Source organism: Suncus etruscus, chromosome 6 (assembly GCF_024139225.1).
Source record: "Suncus etruscus isolate mSunEtr1 chromosome 6, mSunEtr1.pri.cur, whole genome shotgun sequence".
Lineage (NCBI taxonomy): Eukaryota > Metazoa > Chordata > Mammalia > Eulipotyphla > Soricidae > Suncus > Suncus etruscus.
Window position 1 is genome coordinate 118606485 of NC_064853.1, and position 25155 is coordinate 118631639.

Here is a 25155-nt window from a genome sequence, read left to right on the forward strand (position 1 = left end):
TTTTGTTTGTTTGTTTTGCTTTTGGGCCACACCCAGTAACACAGGGGTTACTCCTGGCTCTGTGCTCCGAAATAGCTCCTGGTAGGCTGAGGGGACCACATGGGATGCTTGGAATCATGGGATGCTAGGAATTAGTGTGTCCTGGGTCTGCCGCATGCAAGGCAAATGCCCTAGCACTGTGCTATCTCTCTGGCCCAAGGCAAGTGTCTTAGCTACTGTACTCTCAAATATTGTCTCCCTCTGGGACCAGAACAATAGTACAGTGGGCATGGTGTTCGCCTTGCATGCGGCCAACCAACTTTCAATCCCAGCGTTCCATATAATCCCCCGAGTACCACCAGGATTAATTCCTAAGTGCAGAGCCAGGAGTAACCCCTTAACACCACCAGGTCCCAATTATCTCCCTGAATTTTTTTTTTTGAGGTTTATTTTGGCTTTGGACCCATAACCAGAGGCACTCAGGGGTTCCTCATAGCCTGGTGCTAAGGGACCTCTCATTATAGCTTGAAGAGCTATAATGAGAATTAAATCCAGGCTAACTGCCTCCCCATTGTTCTACCTTCCAGCCCTCAAATATTTTCATACATGGGCTGGAGCGGTGGTGCAAGCAGTAAGGTGTCTGCCTTGTCTGTGCTAGCCTAGGACAAATCCCCTGGTGTTCCATATGGTCCCCCAAGCCAGAAGTGATTTCTGAGTGCACAGCCAGGAGTTACCCCGAGCATCACTGGATGTGGCCGGAAAAAAAATTTTTTTTTTCATCCTGACTTAAAATTGGTTGACGTGAAGGATTTGGATTCTCTCAATGACCACCAGGAGTGGCTCCAACTGGTAATACTCTATACTCCAAGCAGAACAAGAGCATTCAGCTCTGCACCACGCTTCCCATATCAAGCCCACAGCTGCAGAGACATAATCCCAAGGTACGTACCGAAATATGTCAAGGATTGTGTAGTAGGTGAAGCGGAATGGAAGCATGATCAAGTAATAACCCCAGCCGAGCAGACCCTGAAGTTCCAAAACACACAGTTAGCCTCCACCTCCATACCAACCCCATCCCAAGCAATGGGCAACTCTGGTTCCAGCTCCTTTAGGCTTTTCCTTTTCTCCTGCCATAATGACACCTGTTCCCTTTCCTGGGCCACCTCTGCTTTCCGAACCATTGACAGCTCCTGAGCATGGATGCTCTCCAGAGAGAAAACAGAGGGTTCAAAACACTTGCCTGCACATGGCCAACCCGGTTTGATTCCTGGCACTCCAGATGGTCCCCCAAGCACTACCAGTAGTGATCACTGAACACAGAACCAGGAGTATGTCTTGAGCACCACCAGGTGTGGAAGGGGGGTGAAAAAGAGCACTTTTCATGAACTAGAACAAAGTGCAGGAGATTGCAGTATACAAACATGGCCATTTAGCCTTCCATGCAGAAGACTGGATAAATCTGGTGGCAAATAGTTTTATGGTAGTTAGGGAAAAATCCAGTGTCCCTCCCATAATCAACAGCCCTGGTAACTGACCCCAGGAGAACTCTCTCTCGGGGGTAAGGCAGAGCTTGGGGGAGCCTCTGGAGTGCTAGGGACTGAACCCAGGATAGCTGTGTAAGGCAAGCACCTTACCTACTGTGCTCTGTGCCACAGACCCTCTCAGGAATTGAGGAATGGAGGGTAAAGATCAAGTCCCATCAGTCTCCCGGAAATGGAGCTCGTCCGCAAGGAGGGTCTGATGTCAACAATGCCTCTGCCTCTTGGTACAAATGCAGCCCAGGGAGGGGTCCTAAGAGGATGGGGACAGGAAGTACTTGCCCGTGGCTGCGGCCTGGAGACTACATAGCTGTAGATCCTGTGGTCAGCTGTGTTGACCTGCAGCGGCCGGGACGGAGGGGGGTTGAATACGCTGGGCACGCCCTCCTGCTCATTCAACCGGTCCTGTACTGCAGCCTGACAGAGACAAAGCCAAGCTGGCACATCTGTGCCACCCAGAAGCAACACCAAAGACACACCCACCCGATATGCCTAAGGTTTCCTTTCCTCTAAACCCATGGTCTCCCCACCTTTATGCCAATTTTTCTGACCTTCTGCAGCCACACGGTGGCCAGGGAACTTGGCCTAAGTGACAGTTGGGCCAGGAGGGCAGAGCTTTTGGCTCTGACTTTCCAAATACTATGTTTGGAGGGTGGGGAGGAGAGGCCAAGGGTGCCCAGGGCTTACTCCCAATGGGGCTTACAGGAGCCTATGGGGTGGAGGGTATCAAATCAGGGCTGGGCTGTGTAAAAGGTGAGTGCTCTACACAGTCTACTATCTTTCAGCAAGTCCCCAACTTAATTTTGATTTCATATTGAATATAAAATTTTATTTTACTTCAGGCCATATTCAGGGCTTACTCCTGGCTCTGTGTTCAAACATCACTCCTGGTGGGGCTTGGGAGACCATATGGGGTTCTGGGGAGACCATATGGGATGCTGGGGATTGATCTGAGTTGGCCACATGTAAGGCAAGCACTGGACCTGCTGTGCTCTTAGGGTTCCCCCATTCTCTTTTTTCTTTGGGGGGGGGGCCAGACCCAGTGACGCTCAGGGGTTATTCCTGGCTATGCGCTCAGAAATCACTCCTGGCTCAGGGGTCTGTATGGGACACTGGGGATCGAACCAGGTCCATCCTGGATCTGCTGCATGCAAGGCAAACACCCTACTGCTGTGCTATCCCGCCAGCTCCCCTCATTATCTTTTTTTTTGGTTTTTGGGTCACACCCGGCAGTACTCAGGGGTTACTCCTGGCTCTATGCTCAGAAATCGCTCCTGGCAGGCTGGGGGACCATATGGGATACCAGGATTCAAACCACCGTCCTTCTGCATGCAAGGCAAACATCCTATCTCCACGCTATCTCTCTGTCCCCCATTTTCTTTTTAATGCTACCTATAAAGATGGTTATTTATCTAATAAAGTAAATGACTCAATTTGACTCCAATAGTTTTGGTCTTCACCTATTGTGTCTCCACTAGAGATTTCAGGGTGGAGCTAATCATTCGGGACTGTGAAGGCAATGCCAGTTGATCTGGGTGCTGAATTTAGTGCCCCTGATAACCCCTAACAAGCACTACAACTTGGGTCAATTAAGAGTGTGAGCCATGGAGTTGGAGTGACAGCATAGCAGCGGTAGGGTGTTTGCCTTGCACATAGCTAACCTGGGATGGACCCAGATTCAATCCCCAGCATCCCATAAGGTCCCCCGAGCATGCCAAGAGTGATTTCTGAGCACAGAGCCAAGAGTAAGTCCTGAGTGCCACCAGGTATAGTCCAAAAGCCCTCCCACCCCCCAAAAAAAAAATAGAGTGTGAGCCATGGGGGAAAGGGGGTGCTGGAACGGTAGTATAGAGTACAGTGGGTAGGGCACTTGCCTCACATGAAACCCACCTAGATTCAATCAATCCCGAGCATCCCACATGGTCCTCCCAAACCCGCCAGATTAAGTCCTGAATACAAAGCCAGGAGTTAAGCCCAGATCACCGATGGTGTGGCCCAAAAACAAACAAACAAACAAACAAAAGTGTGAGCCATGGAGAGCAAATGTGTGGACTTGTCAGCAGCATGGCTGGATGTGTGAGCTCTGATGAGCAGCAGCTCAGCCAGGCAGGCATGTGTATGAATCCCACAGCAACCCCAAGGGAAGTGGGAGATTGGAAGAGAATATCAAACATAAACCTGCATAAAAGAAATAAATGGGCCTGCATTTAAAAACAAAAGAGATAATAGAGGAGGTAGGGCATTTATCTTGCATGTAGTCAACCCAGGTTCGATCCCTGGTATCTCATATGATCCTGAGCATGTCATAAATGATCCCTGAGTACAGAGCCAGGAGTAAGCCCTCAGCACTGCCAACTGTGGCCCTAATACTCCCACCACACCAAAAAAAATGGCCAAAGAAGGTCTGAAAATGGTACAATAAGACGCTTGCTTTGCATGTAGCCACCCCAGATCCAATCCTTGGCACCTCAGGGGGTCCTTCCAAGCCTCAACAGGAGTGATCCCTAAGCACCACTGGGTATAGCCCCAAAATCAAAATCAACAAACAAAAAACACTTTGCAGAGGGGCTACTGAGGAGACTGAGAGTGGCCCTTGGTCGTCATCATCTGATTTCTCACAAACTGCTACAACTGTCACCTGCTTCTGTGTGGCTCAAGCTACTCCCACAGTACCTCTATATTCCAGTTATGCTGTTCCAAGGTGTGGCGACACTGATCCATCGACTCAATACCTGTCAGGTCCTGAAAAGAGAAGAAGCAACAAGGAAGTTAAAGCAAAATCATTTTTTTTGGTTTTTGGTTTTTGGGCCACACCCGGCGGTGCTCAGGGGTTACTCCTGGCTGTCTGCTCAGAAATAGCTCCTGGCAGGCACGGGGGACCATATGGGACACCGGGATTCGAACCAACCACCTTTGGTCCTGGATCGGCTGCAAGGCAAACGCCGCTGTGCTATCTCTCCGGGCCCGCAAAATCATTTTTAGGATGCAGCAAACATCGCTTTAATCCTCAGCATCTAGGGTAACCTGAGCAAAGGCTGGATTAAGTCCTGAGCACCACCAGGTTATTTTTTTGGAATCACAGTCAGTAACAATTGTCAGGGGCTACTCCTGGTGGTGCTTGGGGGACCAATATAGAAGCCAGGGACTGGTGCTGAGCTTCTCACAGGCAAAGCACTCAGCTGATTAAGCTCTCTTTCTCTGGCTCCTCGTTCCTGTTTTCATACTTAAATGCTGGAAATTGAGGCATGGGGGAAGATAGTACAAAGGAAGGCACTTGACTTGTACATGGCCCTTTCAGATTTGATACCCAGTACTTCATATGAGCCCCAGGAGTGATCTCTGATCATAGTCAGGAGTAAATCCTAGCATCACCTGGTATGGCCCCAAAACAAACAAATGGAACAAGAGAAAAAAGACCCTGGGAGGGGCCGGTGAGGTGGCGCTAGAGGTAAGGTGTCTGCCTTGCAAGTGCTAGCCAAGGAAGGACCCCGGTTCGATCCCCCGGTGTCCCATATGGTCCCCCCAAGCCAGGGGTAATTTCTGAGCGTTTAGCCAGGAGTAACCCCTGAGAATCAAATGGGTGTGGCCAAAAAAAAAAGACCCTGGGAGGGGCCGGCGTGGGTGGCGCTAGAGGTAAGGTGTCTGCTTTGCCAGCGCTAGCCTAGGACGGACCACGGTTCGATCCCCCGGCATCCCATATGGTCCCCCAAGCCAGGAGCAACTTCTGAGTGCATAGCCAGGAGTAATCCCTGAGTGTTACCAGGTGTGGCCCCAAAACAAACAAACAAAAAAAAGACCCTGAGAAAACGTCATTCTTTTTTTTTTGTTTTGTTTTGTTTTGTTTTTGTTTTTGGGCCACACCCGGCGGTGCTCAGGGGTTACTCCTGGCTGTCTGCTCAGAAAAAGCTCCTGGCAGGCACAGGGGACCATATGGGACACCGGGATTCGAACCAACCACCTTTGGTCCTGGATCGGCTGCTTGCAAGGCAAACGCCGCTGTGCTATCTCTCCAGAAAACGTCATTCTTTAGGAACCAGAGAGCTGTGTAGAGATTCAACTGCTGGCCGTGATATCTTGGAGAGTCCAGACTATCAAATCCTAATCGGGTCAGGCCTCTTACAGGTTTGTTGTTTTGTTTCTGGGCCCCACCAGTGATCACACCTAGCAGGATGTCGAGAACTCTATAGGGTGCTGGGGATCAACCCAAGTCAAAGCTCTGGCTCCTCATAGGTTTGGCCACTAGCCTGTGCCTACAGAGAGAATGCAGATGCCCAGGCTTTTTTCTCTCTCCATTCTCTGCAGGCTCTAGGTTGGGGCTGGGCCATGCTTAAGACTGCAGCACAGTCTTGCCAGTGGGAGGGACTCCATCTCTGTGCCAATCCCTTAGCAATGATCCAGGAGTACTGAGGGCAACACGGAGTGTGAGTTTCAACAAAGTCAGGCTGAGAGTGCAGGGTAGAACATGTGCTCTGTTGGGGCCAGAGTAATAATCCAGAGGGCAAGGAGCTTGCCTATCATACAACCAACTGGGGTTTGATTCCTGAGCATTCCCTAAAGCTACCAATAATCTCCCTCAAGAATAAAAGAACAGGGATTGGAGAGATAGCATGGTGGTAAGACATTTGCCTTGCATGCAAAAGGTCGGTGGTTCGAATCCCGGCATCCCATATGGTCCTCAGAGTCTGCTGCGGGCGATTTCTTAGCGCAGAGCCAGGAGTAACCCCTGAGCACTGCTGAGTGTGACCCCAAAAAATAAAATAAATTAAAAAAAATAAAAGAACATATGTTGCAGGATGAGGTCCTAGGCTCCCTTCTCAGCACATAATGCCAACATAAGAGAACTGAACAATGGGGCCAGAGTAATAGCACAGCGGTAGGGCATTTGCTTTGCATGTGACTGACCCAGGAGGAACCCGGGTTCGATTCCTGGCATCCATATGGTCCCCCGAGCCTGCCAAGAGTGATTTTTTTTGTTTTGGTTTGGTTTTTGGGCCACACCCAGCGGTGCTCAGGGGTTATTCCTCCTGGCTGTCTGCTCAGAAATAGCTCCTGGCAGGCATGGGGGACCATATGGGACACTGGGATTCGAACCAACAACCTTAGGTCCTGGATCAGCTGCTTGCAAGGCAAACACCGCTGTGCTATCTCTCCAGGCCCAAGAGTGATTTCTGAATGCAGAGCCAAGAGTAACCCCTGAGCACCACTGGATATGACACTCCCCAAAAAAGAATTGAATACTTTTTTGGGAGGGAGGAAGCTCCACATCCAGTGATGAGGATTGATGGGTTACTCCTAGCGGTGCTCCAGGGACCATATGGGATGCCAGGGATTGAATGTGTACAAGGCAAGCACCCTATCCATTGTACTCTGGCCTCTGGATAAAATGTTTTTTGATTTTGAGGTCACACTCCAACACAATTCCCAGTTCTGTGCTCAAGGGTTACTCCAGGTACCAGAGGATGTGCTGGGGATCGAACCCAGGCTTCCTTCATACAAAGCCCACATTCATCTTGCTCAGTTCTCTTACCCAAATCTGCAGACTCCAGATCGCCCAAAGAAGGTTAAATTCATGGCACTATGACACTGTACAAGTCTAAGTAGGACTAAAGCTTGTACATAAAAGTGCTCCTTTCAGAAAGGATTATAACATGCAGGGTGGTGCAATCAGGGTAATTACACGTCTTTAACATACCAACAGGTGGAACCTAGTTGGCAAACCCTCTTTCCTAAGAGGATGGTATAAGCCAGAAGGTAGCTCGGCTGAACAAGCCGGCCAGCAGTTCCAACCAGGAACCATGGCAGGCAAGGAGGACCACAGCAAACTCATCACTAGGTGAGCCAGTCACTCACGCATGGGCAAACTCCTCTTGAACCCAGGGTTCTATATCACCAGGACACAGCCAACACCCTGCTCTCATTAGGTTTTGATCTGACTATGAACTAGAAAAGATTGTAGAGTCACAGGGTACTTGCTTTGCATGCAGCTGACCTGGAATTGATCCCTAGCATCCCATATAGTCCCCCAAGCTCCACCAGGAGAGATCCATGAGCAGAGACCCTGTGCACCAAAAACAAAACAAAACAAAACAAATTAAATCAAACAAACAAAATCCCAAAAGGCTAAACAACCTTTCAACATCATTGTGAAAACTGCAAATGAGGGCCGGGCGGTGGCGCTGGAGGTAAGGTGCCTGCCTTACCTGCGCTAGCCTAGGAGACGGACCGCGGTTCGATCCCCGGCGTCCCATATGGTCCCCCAAGCCAGGAGCGACTTCTGAGCGCATAGCCAGGAGTAACCCCTGAGCGTTACCGGGTGTGGCCCAAAAACCAAAAAAAAAAAAAAAAAAAAGAAAACTGCAAATGAAAAACAGGTGCAACACTGAGCCATACTTAAGACACCCACCACCAATCTAAGCCAGACCAGTGACATGTCAGTGATGGGAGAGGTGGCTCTGGAAGCTCCACAGACAAGGCAGGCGTGGAAAACCAGAAGAGCCACTTGGGCAAAAGCCCTTTAGTAATTTCTCACCAACTTAAACGTACACACACAATGACCATGTGACCCCGTAGGAATGAAAATACCACCATGATAGCAGGAGTGACAGAGTTACATCACGGTTACAGGCTCAAAGGGGCAATGAAGTCAATAAAGAGGAGCTGAACCAAAGATGGTTTTGCCAAGTAAGGAATATTATTCAGGGACCGGAGATAGCATGGAGGTCGGGCGTTTGCCTTTCATGCAGAAGGATGGTGGTTCAAGTCCTGGCATCCCATATGGTCCCCCGAGCCTGCCAGGAGCAATTTCTGAGCCTAGAGCCAGGAGTAACCCCTGAGTGGTGTCGGGTGTGACCCAAAACCCAAAAATAAATAAATAAAAAATAAATAAATAAAGGACCATTATTCAGAGATAATGAAAGCAACCAATTGGTGCCAGAGCAACTGGACAGCAGGGAGGGTACTTGCCTTGCACACAGTAGACCTGGATTCAATCCCCCGCATCCACCGAAAACTGTAAAAAGGGATTCCTGAGAGCAGAGCCCTGAGCACTGCCAGGTGAGGCTCCCAAACAAAAAAAAATAAGGGAGAGGTTCTTACTACCCCTCCCCATTAAAAAAAAAAAAAAAGAGGGGCCGGGCAGTGGCGCTAGAGGTAAGGTGCCTGCCTTGCCTGCCCTAGCCTTGGATGGACCCCGGTTCGATCCCCCGGTTTCCCATATGGTCCCCCAAGCCAGGAGTGACTTCTGAGCGCATAGCCAGGAGTAACCCCTGAGCGTCACCGGGTGTGGCCCAAAAACCAAAAAAAAAAAAAAAAGAATCACATTCAGCAGGACTGGACAGGGGGCACCGCGCACCACCTGGCTGTGCTTGGGGGTCACGCAAGGCCAGAAACTGAACTCAGGGGTCTAAGTTCTCCTGCACACATTCCTAATGGTTCTTTCCTATTTGAAACAGGTTAAAAACAAGAATGAGGGACCAGAGTCGTGGGGCAGCAAATAATACATGTCTTGCAGAGGACGACCTGTTAACCCCATACAGTCCTCTGAGTCCCACCGGGAATGATCCCTGAGACCAGAGCCAGGAGTAAAACCTGAGTTCAGGTGTGCAACCCAAAAATCAAACCAAACAAGTGTTCGCACTAAAACTCAATGGCACAGGGTTCAGGAGTGGCTCAACTGGAAAGAACACTGAGGCTAAGAACTTGATCCCTGGTGCTATCAACATGCACCATATACCATGCAAGGTCGTGGCAGCACCACTTTCTGGGAACCCCAGCAAAGTAAGGGTGTACAGCCATCCTCCTGATCAGGTCTACAAAACCCCAACAAGTGTGCAAGCACCACGAGCCTAGGTTTGACCCAATATCACCAAAACCATGAGAGAAAGGAGTAAATTGAAGAGATAAGCAGTTAAGACATTTTGCCTTGCATAGATTCCTCCAAATCTTGCAAAATGTGGACAAAAAAAAAAAAAAAAAAGGCCCAAATGATAGCACAGTGAGTAAGATGTTCAATCCCCAGTATCCCATATGGTCCCCTAAGTGTAGAGCCAGGAGTAACCTCTGAGCACCACCAGGTATGGCCCAAATACCAAAACAACAACAAAGGCAGTGGTTGTGGAAAGTAACAGGTCAGCTCACCTAAACCCTAAAATACCAGCACAACCACTCCTAGCCAACAAATTTTAGTGAGAATTTATTTTCTTTCATCAGATGTACTAAAACAGAAAAGATACACCGGTGTAATGAGACGTTCTTTAGGAGTTGCGTTGGGGTTTAGTTATCCCAAAGTTCCCAAAAGAGAAAGGGATATCCTATAACCCCAATTCAGGGAGTGTGAGCAAGCAGCTTCACACATCCATTACATGAGAATGAGATTGGCACCAGTAGTCCTTGGGAAACAGACTAGCAAACACAATAAAATAAAGTCAAGCCAAAGCCATAGGACAGTGGGGAGGGTACTTGCCTTGCACACAGCCAACCTGAGTTTGATCTCCACCATCCCATATGGTTCCCCTGAGCCTCAGATTGATCTTGGAGTGCAGAGTCAGAAGTAAACCCTGAGCACAGCTAGATATGCTCCAAAAGCCAGTAAGAAGGAAAATAAAAAAGCAACAGCTTTAAACCAATGCCTGCCACAGTCAGACTCAATAGGCTCCCCATTAAAAAGAAAAGAACTAGGATAAAATCTTCAAAGACAATCAGCTCCAGGATGCCTGATAAAAAGCCTGAGCAAGTCACATGCCCAACCCAGTGACACAGAGAAAATCTGAGATTTCTACAATTTCCCTTGGCTTGCACCATGATGACATTATAATGCCACGATGTCCCTCTGTCCAGCTCACATACCTAGCACTTGTCACTCCCCAGATGATGCAGCCTAGCTGGCACCCCTTGGCTCCCTCCAGGCTTTGCAAAGCCTACCCATATGCCCTACCAACCCAGCACCAAAGCCCCGTGACTTTGGGGGAGCTGTTTCCTCCCCAGACAACCACCTCGTCCTGGCCTGCATGAGTTAGAATCCTGATCTTCCTTCCAAGGACAAAACACAGTGGTGGAAGACAAAATGGAAACTCAGTTGCAGAGACACTGGGCTGCAAGTATTATTTGGAAACTACATATTGTGGGACTCAGGGCTTATGGGATCCCCTAAGCTGGTTCTGACCTCAAGAATCACTCCTGGTTGGGTCAGGGGACCCTATGTCAGTGACCACTAGTATGCAAGGGAAGTGCCTCAATCCCAGTCCTGTCTCTGACTGGGTTTCTAATCCCTCCTCATTCTCCACAATTTACTAGCTGCTGACCTTGATCCGCACTTAACCAAATGCATCTTTTTTGTTTGCTTTTTTTTGTTTGTGTTTTTGGGTCACACCTGGCAGCACTCAGGGGTCACTCCTGGCTCTATGCTCAGAAACCGCTCCTGGCAGGCTCGGGGGACCATATGGGATGCTGGGATTCAAACCACCGACATTCTGCATGCAAGGTAAATGCCTTACCTCCATGCTATCTCTCTGGCCCCAACCAAATGCATCTTCACTTCGTGCAGCTGGAGAGGTAGGTGCAAGGTCACTTGCCTTGCATTGGCCGACTCAATCCCTGGCATCCCATATGGTCCCAGAGCACTACCAGGAGTAATTCCTGAGTGCTGAGGCAGGAGTCAACCTAGTGCAGTGGTTGGCAACCTGCGGCTCTCGAGCCACATGCTCTCTTTACACTTTTAATTTGGCTCTTCTGTGTGCCAGGCGGGCCACTCTAGGAGTAAGGACTCTGCTCCTAGCCTCTGTCAGTGCGCGCCCTGTGTGGCTCTCAAAATAAATTTCAATCGTGGTTTTGGCGAGATTTGGCTCAGTTGAAAAAAAAGGTTGCCGACCACTGCCCTAATGTGTCCCCCAAACAAAAACAACAGTCGACAATAGTAGGTAATGGCAAATCTACTAGGAGGCTTAAGTGTAACAGTTAAAAATGATCTAGCACTAGGGGCTGGATAGGTACAGCAGGGAAGGTCAACTGCATGCAGTGACCTGGGTTTGATCGCTGGATCAAACTGGATCCCCAAGTCCTGCCAGGAGTGACTCCTGAACAGTCAGGTATGGCCCAAAGCCAAAAATAAAAACAAGCAGCAAGGGGCCGGAGTGGTGATGCAAAGGTACGGCGTTTGCCTTGCACTCAGCTGACCTAGGAGGAACCACGGTTAGATCCCCTGGTATCCCATATGGTCCCTCAAGCCAGAGGCAATTTCTGAGTGCATAGCCAGAAGTAACCCTAGGTGTGGCCCAAAAACCAAAAAAAAAAAAAGCAGCAAATTAATCTAGCCCCTTGGATGGGAGAAAGAGAGACAACATAGCAGAGAAGGCACTTGCCTGACAAGCAACCAACCTGGGTTTGATCCCCAGCATCCCCCTAGGCTCCCCACTGAACCCCACAAGTACAAATGAGTCCTGAGCACAGAACCAGGAATAAGCTCTAAATACCATTTGGTGTGGGCCCCCCAAACCAGTAAGTGAACAAATAATCTAGCTCCAAACTTGAGCCATAGTAAATAGTATGACCCATCATGTCTAGCCCTGTGCTCTCCCCTAAAGCTGCTCTGTGTCTGGGCCATCCCTAGTATCTGGCTTCTCCGTGAGATCAGAAACAAGAAGGTTCTGGGAGCATGCAATTACCACATTCTGGCCACTGCCTGTGCAGCCAAATCATCTCACTGCCTTCAACCTATTTCATTAATGAAACAAATGGCAGTGCCAGAGCAATAGGACAGTGGGGAGGGTGCTTGCCTTGCACACAGCCAACTCAAACTCAGGTTCTATCCATGGCATCACATACAGTCATACTGAGCCTCACCAGGAGTGACTTGTTAGCATTAGAGTTTGCCCAAAATGAAAATGTAAATTAAACAATCTTTTTTTTGTTTTTTTTTTTTTTGGGGGGGGGGCCACACTCATTTGATGCTCAGGGGTTACTCCTGGCTAAGAGCTCAGAAATTGCCCCTGGCTTGGGGGGACCATATGGGACGCCAGGGGATCGAACCGCGGTCCTTCCTTGGCTAGCGCTTGCAAGGCAGACACCTTACCTCTAGCGCCATCTCTCCTAGCCCAAACAGAATAATCTTAACTGATTCAAACCCTGCCCTGTGTCAGACAAGACAAAAAGGGAGGAAGCACTGCCCATTTGCTCACTCTCAGCCACCAAACCTGAGTATACCAGTACCAAGCTAAGGGTGTGAGGAACAAAACTCACATCACCCCCACTTCACTCCACCATAGGGATGCATGGGGAAAAGGGAAATGGTGTACAGGTTACAAATAACTCTGAAATAGGAGTTCCCAAAAAACTGACTGCCCCTTGTGGCTGACTGTGATTCTAACTTGCTAGTACATCAAACTCTCTCTTCATAACTTTGCTCATCAGGGCCAAAAGCTGACAGACTGAGTGCTGGCTTTGCAGAGTATCAACCCAGGTTTAGCCCCTATCACTACCGGAAGGGACCCTAGAGCAATGCCAGGCATGCCCCTCCCCATAAAAAAACCACTAGGGGCTGGAGTGATAGCATGGAGGTAAAGCGTTTGACTTGCACGCAGAAGGACGGTGGTTCGAATCCTGGCATCCCATATGGTCCCCCGCGCCTGCCAGGAACAATTTCTGAGCGTAGAGACAGGAGTAACCCTTAGCGCCACCGAGTGTGACCCAAAACCAAAAAAAAAAAAAAAAAAAAAAATCACTAAAAGTTCCAATGAAGATCAACTATGACTATAACTGTATTTTCCCAACACAACACTTCAAAGAAAGGGTCAGGGAAGTGGGTCAAATGGCAGAGTTCAGGCATTGCTAGTGGGAGGGGCCCAGTTCCATACCCAGCTCTACCTGATCCCCAGAGAGACTGAACCCCCAGCTAGAATAGCTATTTAGTACTGTCCAGCACGGGCCCCAAACCAAAATAATTTCAGTAATGATAGTAAACCTAAGCTGGAGAAATCATACTATAGGAGTTAAGGCAGCCAGACTGGTGCAATCCCTCAACACTTCTTAGGGTACCCTGAACCCCAACCAGGAGTTATCCCTGGGTACTGAGTCAAGAGTAAACCCTGAGCGCTGTCCGTGGTGATCCCCAAACTGAGAGCACAAAGAAATCTGACCACACCACCTAGTCTGTCACTTTTCTGTGCTTGGGATAGAACCCATGCATGCTTCAGGAGCCAGTGCTCTGCCTCCCACTGAACCCAAGCTTGCTTCTCTCCTTCCTCACACAGGGATCAGAACATGATTGACCAACAGGGCTGGCAAGTTTTATGCTGTTCGGCATGCCCAGAGTGCGTACGTGCGTGTGTGACAGTGTGTTTCTTACAGCATCCTGCATCCTCCACACTCCATAAACGAACTAAGAGTTTTGGTTTTTTTTTTTTTTTTTGGTTTACAAACTAAGATCTTTATGTGGCGGATGAAACTCGGGGCCTGAGAGAGCCCTGCAAAACAAACGCTGCGTTTGCTAATCCCGGCCCCCAACCGCTCCCCGGCAAAAGGGTCTTGCCAAGAAAGAGAGGTGCTTGATCACTGGGGTGCGGGGTGGGGGCTGGTTATGTGAATGAAAGAATGAACACTTCGATAGTTTTCAGGCCAGGGGGTGTAAGCCATTGTGTACAATTCACGGGACTGTCCCGACCAGAAAAACGTTGAGCTGACACAGCCTTGAGGACATCCAAAACCTCCTCTGACCTGCACCCTGCACCCTGGAAGATGGGGGTACAGATGTGTGAGACATAATTTGGAATCGAGGTACCCAGCCAGGTGGACTTGCACTTAGGGGGAGGAGGCAGGGTCTCCTCCATCTCCTCCTAAATAAATGCTTGGCGCTACAAGCTTCCAGAAACTGTTGACGGGGGCTGCCTCCTGCCCCAAGGGTCCCCCTCCTCCTGAGGCAAGGGGTGGCTGGCATCCGAGACCCAGGGCCTGGGGACGGGTCAGCCGCATCAGAAAACACCAACGACCGGCTTCGGGGCCCCTGAGGATCGAGGGGTGCCTGCACCCCACTGACGGGGACGGCCAGAGGGGTCCCCTCCCCGCGCTGACCCTTGGTCCCGCAGGCCCCGCGCACGACCCGACGCGCCCAGAGGCCTGGGAGGTGCGCGCGGGGCTCGGGCGACTGCGGGGGCGCCGGCGGGTCGAGGGGCCCCGCGGCCGGGCAGTTGGCGGCGGGGGAGGGGGCGCCCGGGCCGGAGCCGGGCCGACGGCGGGCTGAAGCGGGGGGATCCTCGCTCGGGGGGACCCCGGCTCCGGCTCCGAGTCGCGGCGGCCTCCGCTCTTCCGCATCGAGGCTCGGCCCCGCCGCTACCTGAAACTGCAGCAGCTTCTCCGTCTGCTCCTGGGTGAGCTCCCGCTCCTCCGGCGCCGCCATCTTGCCGCCGCCTCTACGCCGCTGACCCGTCCGCACCGTCACCCGCCGGAAGTGACGTCAGCGCGCCACTTCCGGGACGGTCCCGAACGGCGGCTGCGCAGGAGGAGGTGGCGGCTGCGGGCGGCGCCCGGCCCCGAAGACCCGGCGGTGCCTTCCGCCTCCGCCAGGGGGCGCCGCGCTCGCTCGCTCGCTCGGCGGCTCCCGGACGCGGCCGGAAATTGCCGAAGGCTGAGCGCGTCGCATCGCAGCGCAGCGCAGCGCAGCGAAAGGCGGAAGTCGGGGCCGGAGCGGGAGATAGACTGCGCGGCGGGAGCGGCATGGTGTTTGCCTGCCTGGCGCTTGGCCGACCGGGGTTCGAATCCCGACATCCCACGTGGTCCCCAATTTCTGAGCTCAGCTAGAAGTAGCCCGACCTGGCACAGGCCGTGCCTCTACAGGACAAATGATGAGTGCTGTAAACTGCAGCATTTCACACGTTCATATCATTTCTTTATTTTTTTCTTTTTTTGGTTTTGGGGCCACGCCCGTCGGTGCTCAGGGGTTACTCCTGGCTGTCTGCTCAGAAATAGCTCCTGGCAGGCACGGGGGACCATGTGGGACAGCGGGATTCAAACCAACCACCTTTGGTTCTGGATCGGCTGCTTGCAAGGCAAACGCCGCTGTGCTATCTCTCCGGGCCCACAAACAAAAATTCTAATTAGAAAAAAATAAATAGGGCCGGCGAGGTGGCGCTAGAGGTAAGATGTCTGCCTTGCAAGCGCTAGCCAAGGAAGGACCATGGTTCGATCCCCGGTGTCCCATATCCCTCAAGCCAGGATTTCTGAGCGCTTAGCCGGGAGTAACCCCTGAGCATCAAACGGGTGTGGCCTGAAAAACCAAATAAATAAATAAATAGAAGTAACCCAACCAACACCACTACCACAACCCCCTTGCGGTGGGCCGGAGTGATAGCACGGCAAGTAGGTTTGCCTTGCACACATGGTCCCCAAGCCTGCCAGGAGTAATCTATGAGCACAGAGCCAGGAGTAACCCTTGGCCCCAAAAACAAAAGGAAAAAAAAAGAAGAAGAGCATTGAGGGTCAGGGTGCTAGCACAGCACAGATGAGCTGCACTCAATCCTCAGAGCCTCATATGGTCCCAGAGCTCCTCCAGAAATGTCCCAGTAGAGAGCCAGGAAGAGATCCTGAGCATCACTGGTTGTGCACACACACAACACACACACCACGGAAGGAGATCTACAGAAGGAGATCCTTAGACGATACCAGTGTGAGGGCCACACAGCGTTTCCTGGTGGGCGCATGTTCCAGGGCACACTCTCAAGCACTGCGATGCAAGTTACAGCCTACAAAAACAAGGTAAGGAAAGGGGTAAGGGGGTCAATGGACTGGACTGGAAACACCTTGAAACTACATGTCGGTAAAGAGAAGAGGAGAAACGGGGAAGACTTTTTCTTGCACGCGGCCAACCTGATTCAATCTTAGGCATCCTAGATTCCCCTGAGCCTGCCAGGAATGATCACAGTAGTGATTCCCATGTGCAGAGCTAGGAGTAAGCCCTGAGCACCGCCGGGTGTGGCCCCCCAAAAAATTAACAAACAAAAAGAATATCTTTGGGTATTTGGGGGCCTGGGATTGGCTGCGTGGCGGAGATTATGTTTTCACACTTGCAAGTCCAGCATCACTCCACATACCAAGTGTGATCCCAACAGGACCCCTAGGTGAAATTTGGTTCACTGGAAGACCAGAGCCAGGAGTACTTTCTAAGTGCAGAGCCAGGAGTAACCCCTGGCAGGAGTGCTGCCAGGTGTGGTCCCCCCTCACAAAAAAGTGTGACCGTTGGCTTATTTTTTCTTTTTTTCCTTTTTTTCTGTTTTCCCTTTTTTCCTTTTTTTCCCCCATGTCAAAAGAGTCATGTGCCGACGTTGTAACAAGGTTGAAGGGAGGCACATATCACATAAACCCGATCATCATGCTTATGAACGGGAAAAGGCAACCATTAGCTTTTTAAAGGGCAGAAGAGGTGAAAGAAACCAGATATCAGGCTTACTTCAACAAAAATAACAAGTCCTGAGGCTAGAATGATAGCACAATGGGTATGCGGCTGACCCTGACCCAGTTTGATCCGGCATCTCATTTAATTCCCTGAGCCTTCCAGGAGTAATTTCTGAGCACAGAGTCTGAAGTAACCCCAGAGCACAGCTGATTGTGACCCCCCCAAAAAAAAACAAAAATAAATAAATAAATAAAATAACAAATCTCTACACTCTGACATGCTTTGGGAAGTGTAAATAAGTGCAAGCAACACTTCTGGTGAGAGGAAGGAGAATCAGGAGACCTATTTTGGCTGAAATAACCCAGATACATTTAAATGACCCTCACAGACTACTGCAGCTGTTTTGATATATGGGGTGGGGCCAGGAAAGCAAATTTCTCTCTCTCTCTCTCTCTCTCTCTCTCTCTCTCTCTCTCTCTCTCTCTCTCTCTCTCTTTCTGCTTTTGGCTCATTGATTACTTCTGACAGGGTTCAGGGGGGTCATATGGGATGTTGGTGATCAAACCCAGATTGGCTGAATGCAAGGCCCACCCCACTGTACTATTTATTGCTCTACCCTATGGGAGCAAAATTGTCAGGGGGCATGTTGAAAGTCCCACATATCATGACAGTGTCCTTATAGTCTGGACACTCCAAGGTTCGTCCCCTGTACCCTAACAACAACACGATGCCCTTGAATTAAGTGAAGAGAATGTGGAGGCTTGCTGGGTTTAACAGGAATATTTCTGGGCACTTCCATGCCCCATGACCACAGCTGCAACCTGACTGGAACAAGGTCACAGAAGGTTCCACTCCTGGGCAGAGTGTCCAGTAGAAAAAGTGCTTGCCTTGTACTCAGCCAACCTGGGTTTAATCTCCATACAATTTTCCCAGGCACTACTAGGAGTGATCTCTGAGACAGAATCAGGAATCAACCTGAGTGAAGCCCGAGACAGAACCATGTATGCCCCAAAAGAACATGTATGGCCCCAAAAGAAGTGCAGGTGCCAGAGGATCTAATGTGTAAAGAGACAACTGCAAGAGCGATGGTCAGGGCACTCTGCAATGCCGGGCATGAAACCAAGATGTTACGCAGGCAAAGCCCACGTTGAGCCCTTTGAACCATCTCCCTAGGTCATTGGCCTAATTCTGTCTGACGATTATCTCTGAGTGTTGTCTTAGAGAGAATTCTATGGAAGACTGAATTTGCTTTTTTATTTGGAGGGGAGGTACCACACCTAGCATTGCTCATGGCTTACACTTGGAATCACTTGTGGCAGGCTCCAGGGACCATATGAGGTGCCAGAGATCAAACCTAGGTTAGTCGCATGCAAGAGCAAGTGCCCTACTCATTGTACAATCTCTCTGGCCCCCAGACTGATTGTCCTTTACAGCTCCAGAAAAAGTGAGGGGAGGGGGGCCGGAGAGATAGCATGGAGGTAAGGCGTTTGCCTTGCATGCAGAAGGACAGTGGTTCGAATTCAGGCATTACATATGGTCCCCAGAGCCTGCCAGGAGCGATTTTTGAGCATAGAGCCAGGAGTAACCCCTGAGCGCTGCCGGGTGTGGCCCCCCAAAAAAATTTTTAAAAAAGGCGAGGGGAGAATGGGGCATCATGGCAGAAAACCATTGAGGTTTATAACAATATATAATAACATCAGACAGTAGAAACACTCTCTCTTTTTCTCTCTCTTTCTCTTTCTCTCTCTAATTTTGCTCAGGCCTTACTCCTGGCTCTGCACTCAGGGATCATTTCTTTTTTTTTTTTTTTTTTTTTTTGGTTTTTGAGCCACACCCAGCGATGCTCAGGGGTTACTCCTGGCTGTCTGCTCAGAAATAGCTCCTGGCAGGCATGGGACACCGGGATTCGAACCAACCACCTTAGGTCCTGGATCGGCTGCTTGTAAGGCAAATGCCGGTGTGCTATCTCCCCGGGCCCAGGGATCATTTCTGACAGAGCTCAGAGGACCATATGGGGTGCTGAAGATTGAAACTGGGACAGCTGCATGCAAGGCAAATGCCTAAATGCTGTATGCACTATCTGGCCTCTGAATAAACTTTATTTGGGGGGCTCTTTTTGGGCCACATCTAACACCTAACGTTCCTCAGGTGTTACTTTGTACTCAGGAATCACAACTGCTAAGCTCAGGGACATACCATGTGCAAAATAAGCAAATGCTCTCAAGCCCCAGAATGGCTTTTTATTGCTACTCCAGTTTTCGGACCATTGTGTGTGTGTGTGTGTGTGTGTGTGTGTGTGTGTGTGTGTGTGTGTGTACATCAGTCCTGGTGGGGAATTAAGAACCATATGGTGTGTGTGGGATCAAATCTGAGGTTCCTCCCATGAGAATTTCCAACTTCAGTCCTTTCACAAACCAAGTGAAGAAATCTTTTCCTTCCTTCCTTCCTTCCTTCCTTCCTTCCTTCCTTCCTTCCTTCCTTCCTTCCTTCCTTCCTTCCATCCTTCCGTTTTTGGGTCACACTTGGCTGTGCTCAGAGTTTACTCGTGGCTCTATGCACAGAAATCACTCCTGGCAGGCTCGGGGACCATATGGGATACCGGGATTTGAACCACCGTCCGTCTGCATGCAAAGCAAACGCTTTACCTACATGCTATCTCTCTGGCTTTCTTTTCTTCCTTTTCTCCTTCCTTCCTTCCTTCCTTCCTTCCTTCCTTCCTTCCTTTCTTCCTTCCTTCCTTCCTTCCTTTTTTTTTTTTTTTTTTTATTGTGGGGACCCACAGCCAATGATGCTCGGGAGTTACTCCTGGCTCTGCACTTAGAGACCTCTCCTGGCAGGTTTGGGGGACCATATGGGATGCCAGAGATAGAACCCGAGTCTGTCCTGGGTCGGCATGTGCAAGGAACACACCTTCCTGCTATTGCTCTGACCCTCTTGCCTTCTTTCTCTCTCTTTAGCCTCCCGCAAGCAATGTATAAGGTGGAGAAATGGGGGCAGAGCAATAGAACTGTGGATTAGGTGCCAGCCTGGCATTTGCCTGACCTGAGTTTGATTCCTAGAACCCCATAATGGTCCCCCGAAACACCACCAGGAGTAATTCTTGAGTGCAGAGGAGTTACTCAGTAAGAGAGAGAAATCACTGAGTAGAAGAGGCTTACTAGGCAAGCCCCGAGTACAACTAGGTGTGACCCAAAAAGCAAATATAAATAAAGGCTGAGAACCGTTTACAGAATCCACCAGTCCGTACCATCACACTAGTGCCCAGCAGAAGTCCAGGTCAGTGGATCTCGAGGCACCAAGTCTGCGGGCTAGAGAGATGGCACAGCGGTAGGGCGTTTGCCTTGCATGCGGTTGAGCCAGGATGAACCGCGGTTCGACCCCCCGGGGACCCATATGGTCCCCCAAGCCAGGAGCGATTTCTGAGCGCATAGCCAAGAGGAACCCCTGGGCGTCAAAAATCAAATCCTGGGATGGCCCAAAATAAAAATAAATAGAGATCGCACAGCGGTAGGGCATCTGCCTTGCACGCAGCCGATCCAGGACGGATGGTGGTTTGAATCCCGGCATTCCAGATGATTCGATCTCTAAGCTCAGAGCCAGGAGTCACCCCTGAGCACGGCCAATCAATCACCCAATCGAGCTAAAAACAAAAGCCATCAAGCCCGGCCCAAGGTGTGCCTGGCTCTCGAGGCGTGCTTGCGGGAGCCGGGGCCGGGGCCGCGCTGTGCTGCGGGGCGAGGCCAGGTCGGGCCGGGACGGGCCGGGCCAGGGCGGGCGAGGCGACTCCGGCCGCCCCGCGCTCCGCCCCGGCCCGCGGTGACATCAGCCTCCGTTCGCTCGGCCGCCCCGCCCGCCGCGCAGTGACAGGCCGGCGGCCGGGCAGGAGCGAGCAGAGGACGCGCGGCCGCCACCGCCGACCGGCCACCGCAGCCCCGCGACATGGCCGAGGCCTCGGCCCCGGGCCCGGGCCCCGACGACGACCCTGCCGCCGCCTTCCTGGCCCAGCAGGAGAGCGAGATCGCGGGCATCGAGAGCGACGTGGGCTTCGGCGCGGCCGTCCCTGCGCCCGGGCCAGGTGAGTGCGCGCGGCCCGGCCGGGCGCGGGGCGCCAAGCAGGTCCCCCTGGCCGTGGGAAGCCAGGACGCACGGGGACACGCGGGGTCCGGGCCGGCCAAGCGCCCACCGACGCGCCCCAGGGTTCTGCGTTCCAGCAGGCAGGTCCCAGAGCTCCCCACGGGGACCCCGATGCTCCCCACACTCCCCCGAGGCCGGGCCCCCTCATGCCGAGGCTGGCTGGTCCCTCTTGGTCACATCCCGTGCCTTTTTTGTCGATGCTCCGGGCTCCCTCTTCCTCACTCAGGAATCACCCCTGGCGATGCTCAGGGGATGCATGGCACGGGGTCCTGGGAATCAGATCGGACCCAAGCACCCCACCCGCTGTACTGTAACTCCAGCCCCCAGTCCTAAGGCTTCCCTAGTTCACTGTGAAACAAGCCCATTCTAGACACAGGGACACTGAGGCCTCTTGGGGACTCGTTCTAAGACTTGATGGATCGGTCTCCAGCTTTGAAGCCCAGGGTTGGTTTCCACATGATAAGTACAACCTGGCACAGGGTTGGTGACTGATAGCGGATCTACTTATCCCAAGTGAAGATCTGGGACTATTGTCCAGAGCAGACTTGAAGTTCCAGGCCTGGTCCCTGAGATAGCGAGGCTTATCAGCAGTGCTCCCCCTCTGCACCTGGCTGGAAAGAACCATTTCTCAAGGTCTTGACTCAAAATGTGTCAGTTGGGGTCAGGGAAATGATAGTATAGTGGGTAGGACACTTGCCTTGCAGGTAGCAGACCTGGGTTTGACTTGTAGCACCCCACGGGGTCCAAAATCCCTGCCAGAAATGATACCTGAGTGCAGAGCCTGGAGTAAACTTTGAGCACCACTGGGTGTGGGCACCTCCCCCCCCAAAAAAAAAAAAAACAAACATGTAGCAATCTAATAGCCTTTCTTCCTGCTTCATCTTGAAGGTGGGGCAGTCTACAAATAGTAATCCTTGAGGGAGCTAGCTACTCCCAATTTAGGGTTCAGGAGTCGCTTCTGGTGGTGCTCAGGGACTGTATGGTACTGCCAGGGCTCTAACTTGGGGAAAGCCCCACTTGCCAATTCTGTGCTGTCTTTGAACTGTCTCCTGACTATCTATCTGACTCCTTGTTTTCTGCAAATGTCATTTTGATGGACCGATTGTGATAAGCAGTAGCTTACTTTTTCTGTAAAACCGTTTGGAGAGAAGCCAGAAAGATAGGATAAAGGTTAAGGCCGGAGAGACAGTTCAGCTGGTAGGATGATTGCTTTGTACATGGCCAACCCAGGTTTGATACTTAGCATCTGATATAGTCCCGTGAGCACCACCAGGAGTGATTACTGAGAGCAGAGCCTGGAGTAACATCTGAGGAGAGCTCGGATGGGGAGGGAGGTGCCCACACCCACAGATGCTCAAGGTTTACTCCTGGCTCTGCACTCAGGTATCATTTCTGGCAGGACCCTGTGGGGTGCTACAAATCAAACCCAGGTCTGCTGCCTGCAAGGCAAGTGTCCTACCCGCTATACTATCATTTCCCTGGCCCCAACTGCCACATTTTGAGTCAAGACCTTGAGAAACCCAAAACCAAAATCTGGTTAGGTCATGCAGCTGACCCTAGTTCACTCCAAGCATTACCAGGAGTCACTTCCGAGCTCAGAGCCAGGAATAAGCCCTGGGCATCGCTGGCTGCCATCCCCCACAGTGGATAGGACAGTAACAGTAACAGTGGATTTGAAGTGGCAGAGGGGAGGGAGCAGTGGCAGGGATGACTGAAGAGCTGGGTAGGAGCACTGAAAGTGTGAAACAGTTACACAGAGGCTCTTGTAAACCACACTAACCTCCTGGAAGGAAAGTGTTTCTAGGGGACTGGAGTGATGGTGCTGCTGGGAAAGTGCTTTCCTTGCTCTCTACTGACCTGGGTTCAATCCCCAGCATTCTATAGGGTCCCTTGAACCTACCAAGAGAGATCCCTGAGCACAGAGCAAGAAGCAAGCCTTGGTTGGGGCCCGAGAGGTGGCGCTAGAGGTAAGGTGTCTGCCTTGCAAGCGCTAGCGTAGGACAGACCGAGGTTTGATTCCCCGGCATCCCACATGGTACCCCCAAGCCAGGAGTGATTTCTGAGCCCAAAGCCAGGAGTAACCCCTGAGCATCAAACGGGTGTGGCCCCCAAACCAAAAAAAAAAAAAAAAAAGTAAGCCTTGGGTGCTAATGATGTGGCCCCAAAAGCAAAAAAAGACTTTTTTTTCTGGGACTAGAAGATGGCTCAGTGGTAAAGCACTACATGTGTAAGGTCCTGGGTTTTGTTTCCAGGCACTGCAAGTAATAATAATAATAATAATAATAATAATAGTTTTAATAATAATGAAAGAAGAAAAGGAAAGATGGGCCGGAGCAATAGCACAGCAATAGGGCATTTGCCTTGCACGCGGCTGATCCAGGACTGACCTAGGTTCAATTCCCGGCGTCCCATATGGTCCCCCCAAACCAGAAGTGATTTCTGAGCATATAGCCAGGAGTAACTCCTGAGCATCACTGGGTGTGGCCCAAAAACCAAAAAGAAAGAAAGAAAGAAAGAAAGAAAGAAAGAAAGAAAGAAAGAAAGAAAGAAAGAAAGAAAGAAAGAAAGAAAGAGAGAGAGAGAGAGAGAGAGAGAAAGAAAGAAAGAAAGAAAGAAAGAAAGAAAGAAAGAAAGAAAGAAAGAAAGAAAGAAAAGAAAAGAAAAGAAAAGAAAAGAAAAGAAAAGAAAAGAAAAGGAAGGGTTTATAAGTAGGGTCCTGGATAGTCATGTATATATATGCGCTTGATTTTGTGAGTATATGTGTGGTTTTAGGGCCACCCCACAATGCTGGGGGATACTCCTGGTTCAGCACTCACTCCTGGCAATGCTCAGAGTGGCAGACAGTGCCTAGGATTAAACCTCGAATACTGATCTCTCTCAAGCCCCTCCTGTATTCAGCATTTATGAATCACTAGTGTGCCAGGCATAGGGGGTAGAAAGATACTTTCTCAGGGGCTGGAAAGGAGACAGTGAGGAAGATGCTTGCCTTGTACTTTACTGATGGTGGTTTGATCTCTGGCACCCCATAGGGTCCTTTGAGCTGGCCAGGAGTGCTCCCTAAGCACAGAGCCAAGAGTAAGCCCTGAGCACAACTGGATGTGGCCTAAACCGCCCACCACCACCACAAAGAAAGGGTTTGGTCCCAGCACCCCAAATGGTACCCTGAGTCTTGCCAGGAGTGATCCCTGTGAGCAAACCCAGAAGTAAACCCTGAGCACTGATGGCTGTGCCCACCCAAAACAAAAACAAAAACAGGGGCCGGGCGGTGGCGCTGGAGGTAAGGTGCCTGCCTTGCCTGCGCTAGCCTAGGACGGACCGCGGTTCGATCCCCCGGCGTCCCATATGGTCCCCCAAGAAGCCAGGAGCAACTTCTGAGCGCATAGCCAGGAGTAACCCCTGAGCGTCACAGGGTGTGGCCCAAAAACCAAAACAAACAAACAAACAAACAAAACAAAAACAAAAACAAAAACAAAAACCAACCAAAAAGGCAAGTTCTGCGAGGAGCAGAACTGATACCAGCTAATGCCTCTGTTACTGATCCGTCCTTCTCCTCCCAGTCCCTGGAGAGGTGTCTGGTTGACTGAGGGCTGAACCTGAGGAGTTGCCGAGTCTGAACTGGAGCTGCAGCCAGGCCCCAAAACCAGCAGCTCATTTCCACTCGCCCATCTTGGATCAGCTGCAGGGTCCCGGGCTGGCTCTGCCTCTGACATGCCCAGATGGTTGCAGGCCAAAGCCCTGCCCATGCCAGCCCTTAGTCACCTCCCAGGAATGTTCTGGAGCCTGTCTGCTCCTGCTCCCAGAGGAGGCAAGCATCAGCAGGATGAGACACCCCCAGAGAAATGAGGAAAGGGTTCAAGGGTGGGAGAGCTCCCTGGGCCCGGAGAGAGCCCCAGGAGGAGACCCTTTCCTGCAGGGTTCCTGAGAGAACCGCAGGATTTGGACACACACACACACACACACACACACACACACACACACACACACACACACACACACACACACACACTGCAAGGTTCCTGAGAGAACCGCAGGATTTGGACACACACACACACACACACACACACACACACACACAGCCCCTCACTAGCACAGAGCCCAGAGTTACTCCTGAGCACTTCTGGGTGGGAC

General features: G+C 51.0%; 2 protein-coding genes and 1 pseudogene across 3 annotated transcripts in view; 1 reads left to right on the plus strand and 2 right to left on the minus strand.

Moving 5' to 3' along the window:
* The window catches only part of FAF2 (Fas associated factor family member 2), a 475675-nt gene that overhangs the window by 21654 nt on the left and 428866 nt on the right, over nt 1-25155 (minus strand). The window contains exons 2-5 of the mRNA XM_049775729.1: nt 14839-14922; nt 4191-4259; nt 1800-1934; nt 929-1005 (exon numbers count right to left, since the gene is read on the minus strand). Coding sequence (XP_049631686.1) covers nt 929-1005; nt 1800-1934; nt 4191-4259; nt 14839-14901 — 344 coding nt within the window. The 5' untranslated portion in view covers nt 14902-14922. The remainder of the gene's footprint in view (nt 1-928; nt 1006-1799; nt 1935-4190; nt 4260-14838; nt 14923-25155) is intronic.
* Nucleotides 16799-16892, minus strand: LOC126012697 (uncharacterized; annotated as a pseudogene).
* Nucleotides 20761-25155, plus strand: part of CLTB (clathrin light chain B) — a 33622-nt gene continuing 29227 nt past the window's right edge. Inside the window, exon 1 of one of the 2 annotated variants that reach the window (XM_049775774.1) lies at nt 20761-20968. In XM_049775774.1, the coding sequence (XP_049631731.1) occupies nt 20833-20968 (136 nt within the window). In that variant the 5' untranslated portion in view covers nt 20761-20832. The remainder of the gene's footprint in view (nt 20969-25155) is intronic. The other variant, XM_049775773.1, reaches the window with a different exon arrangement.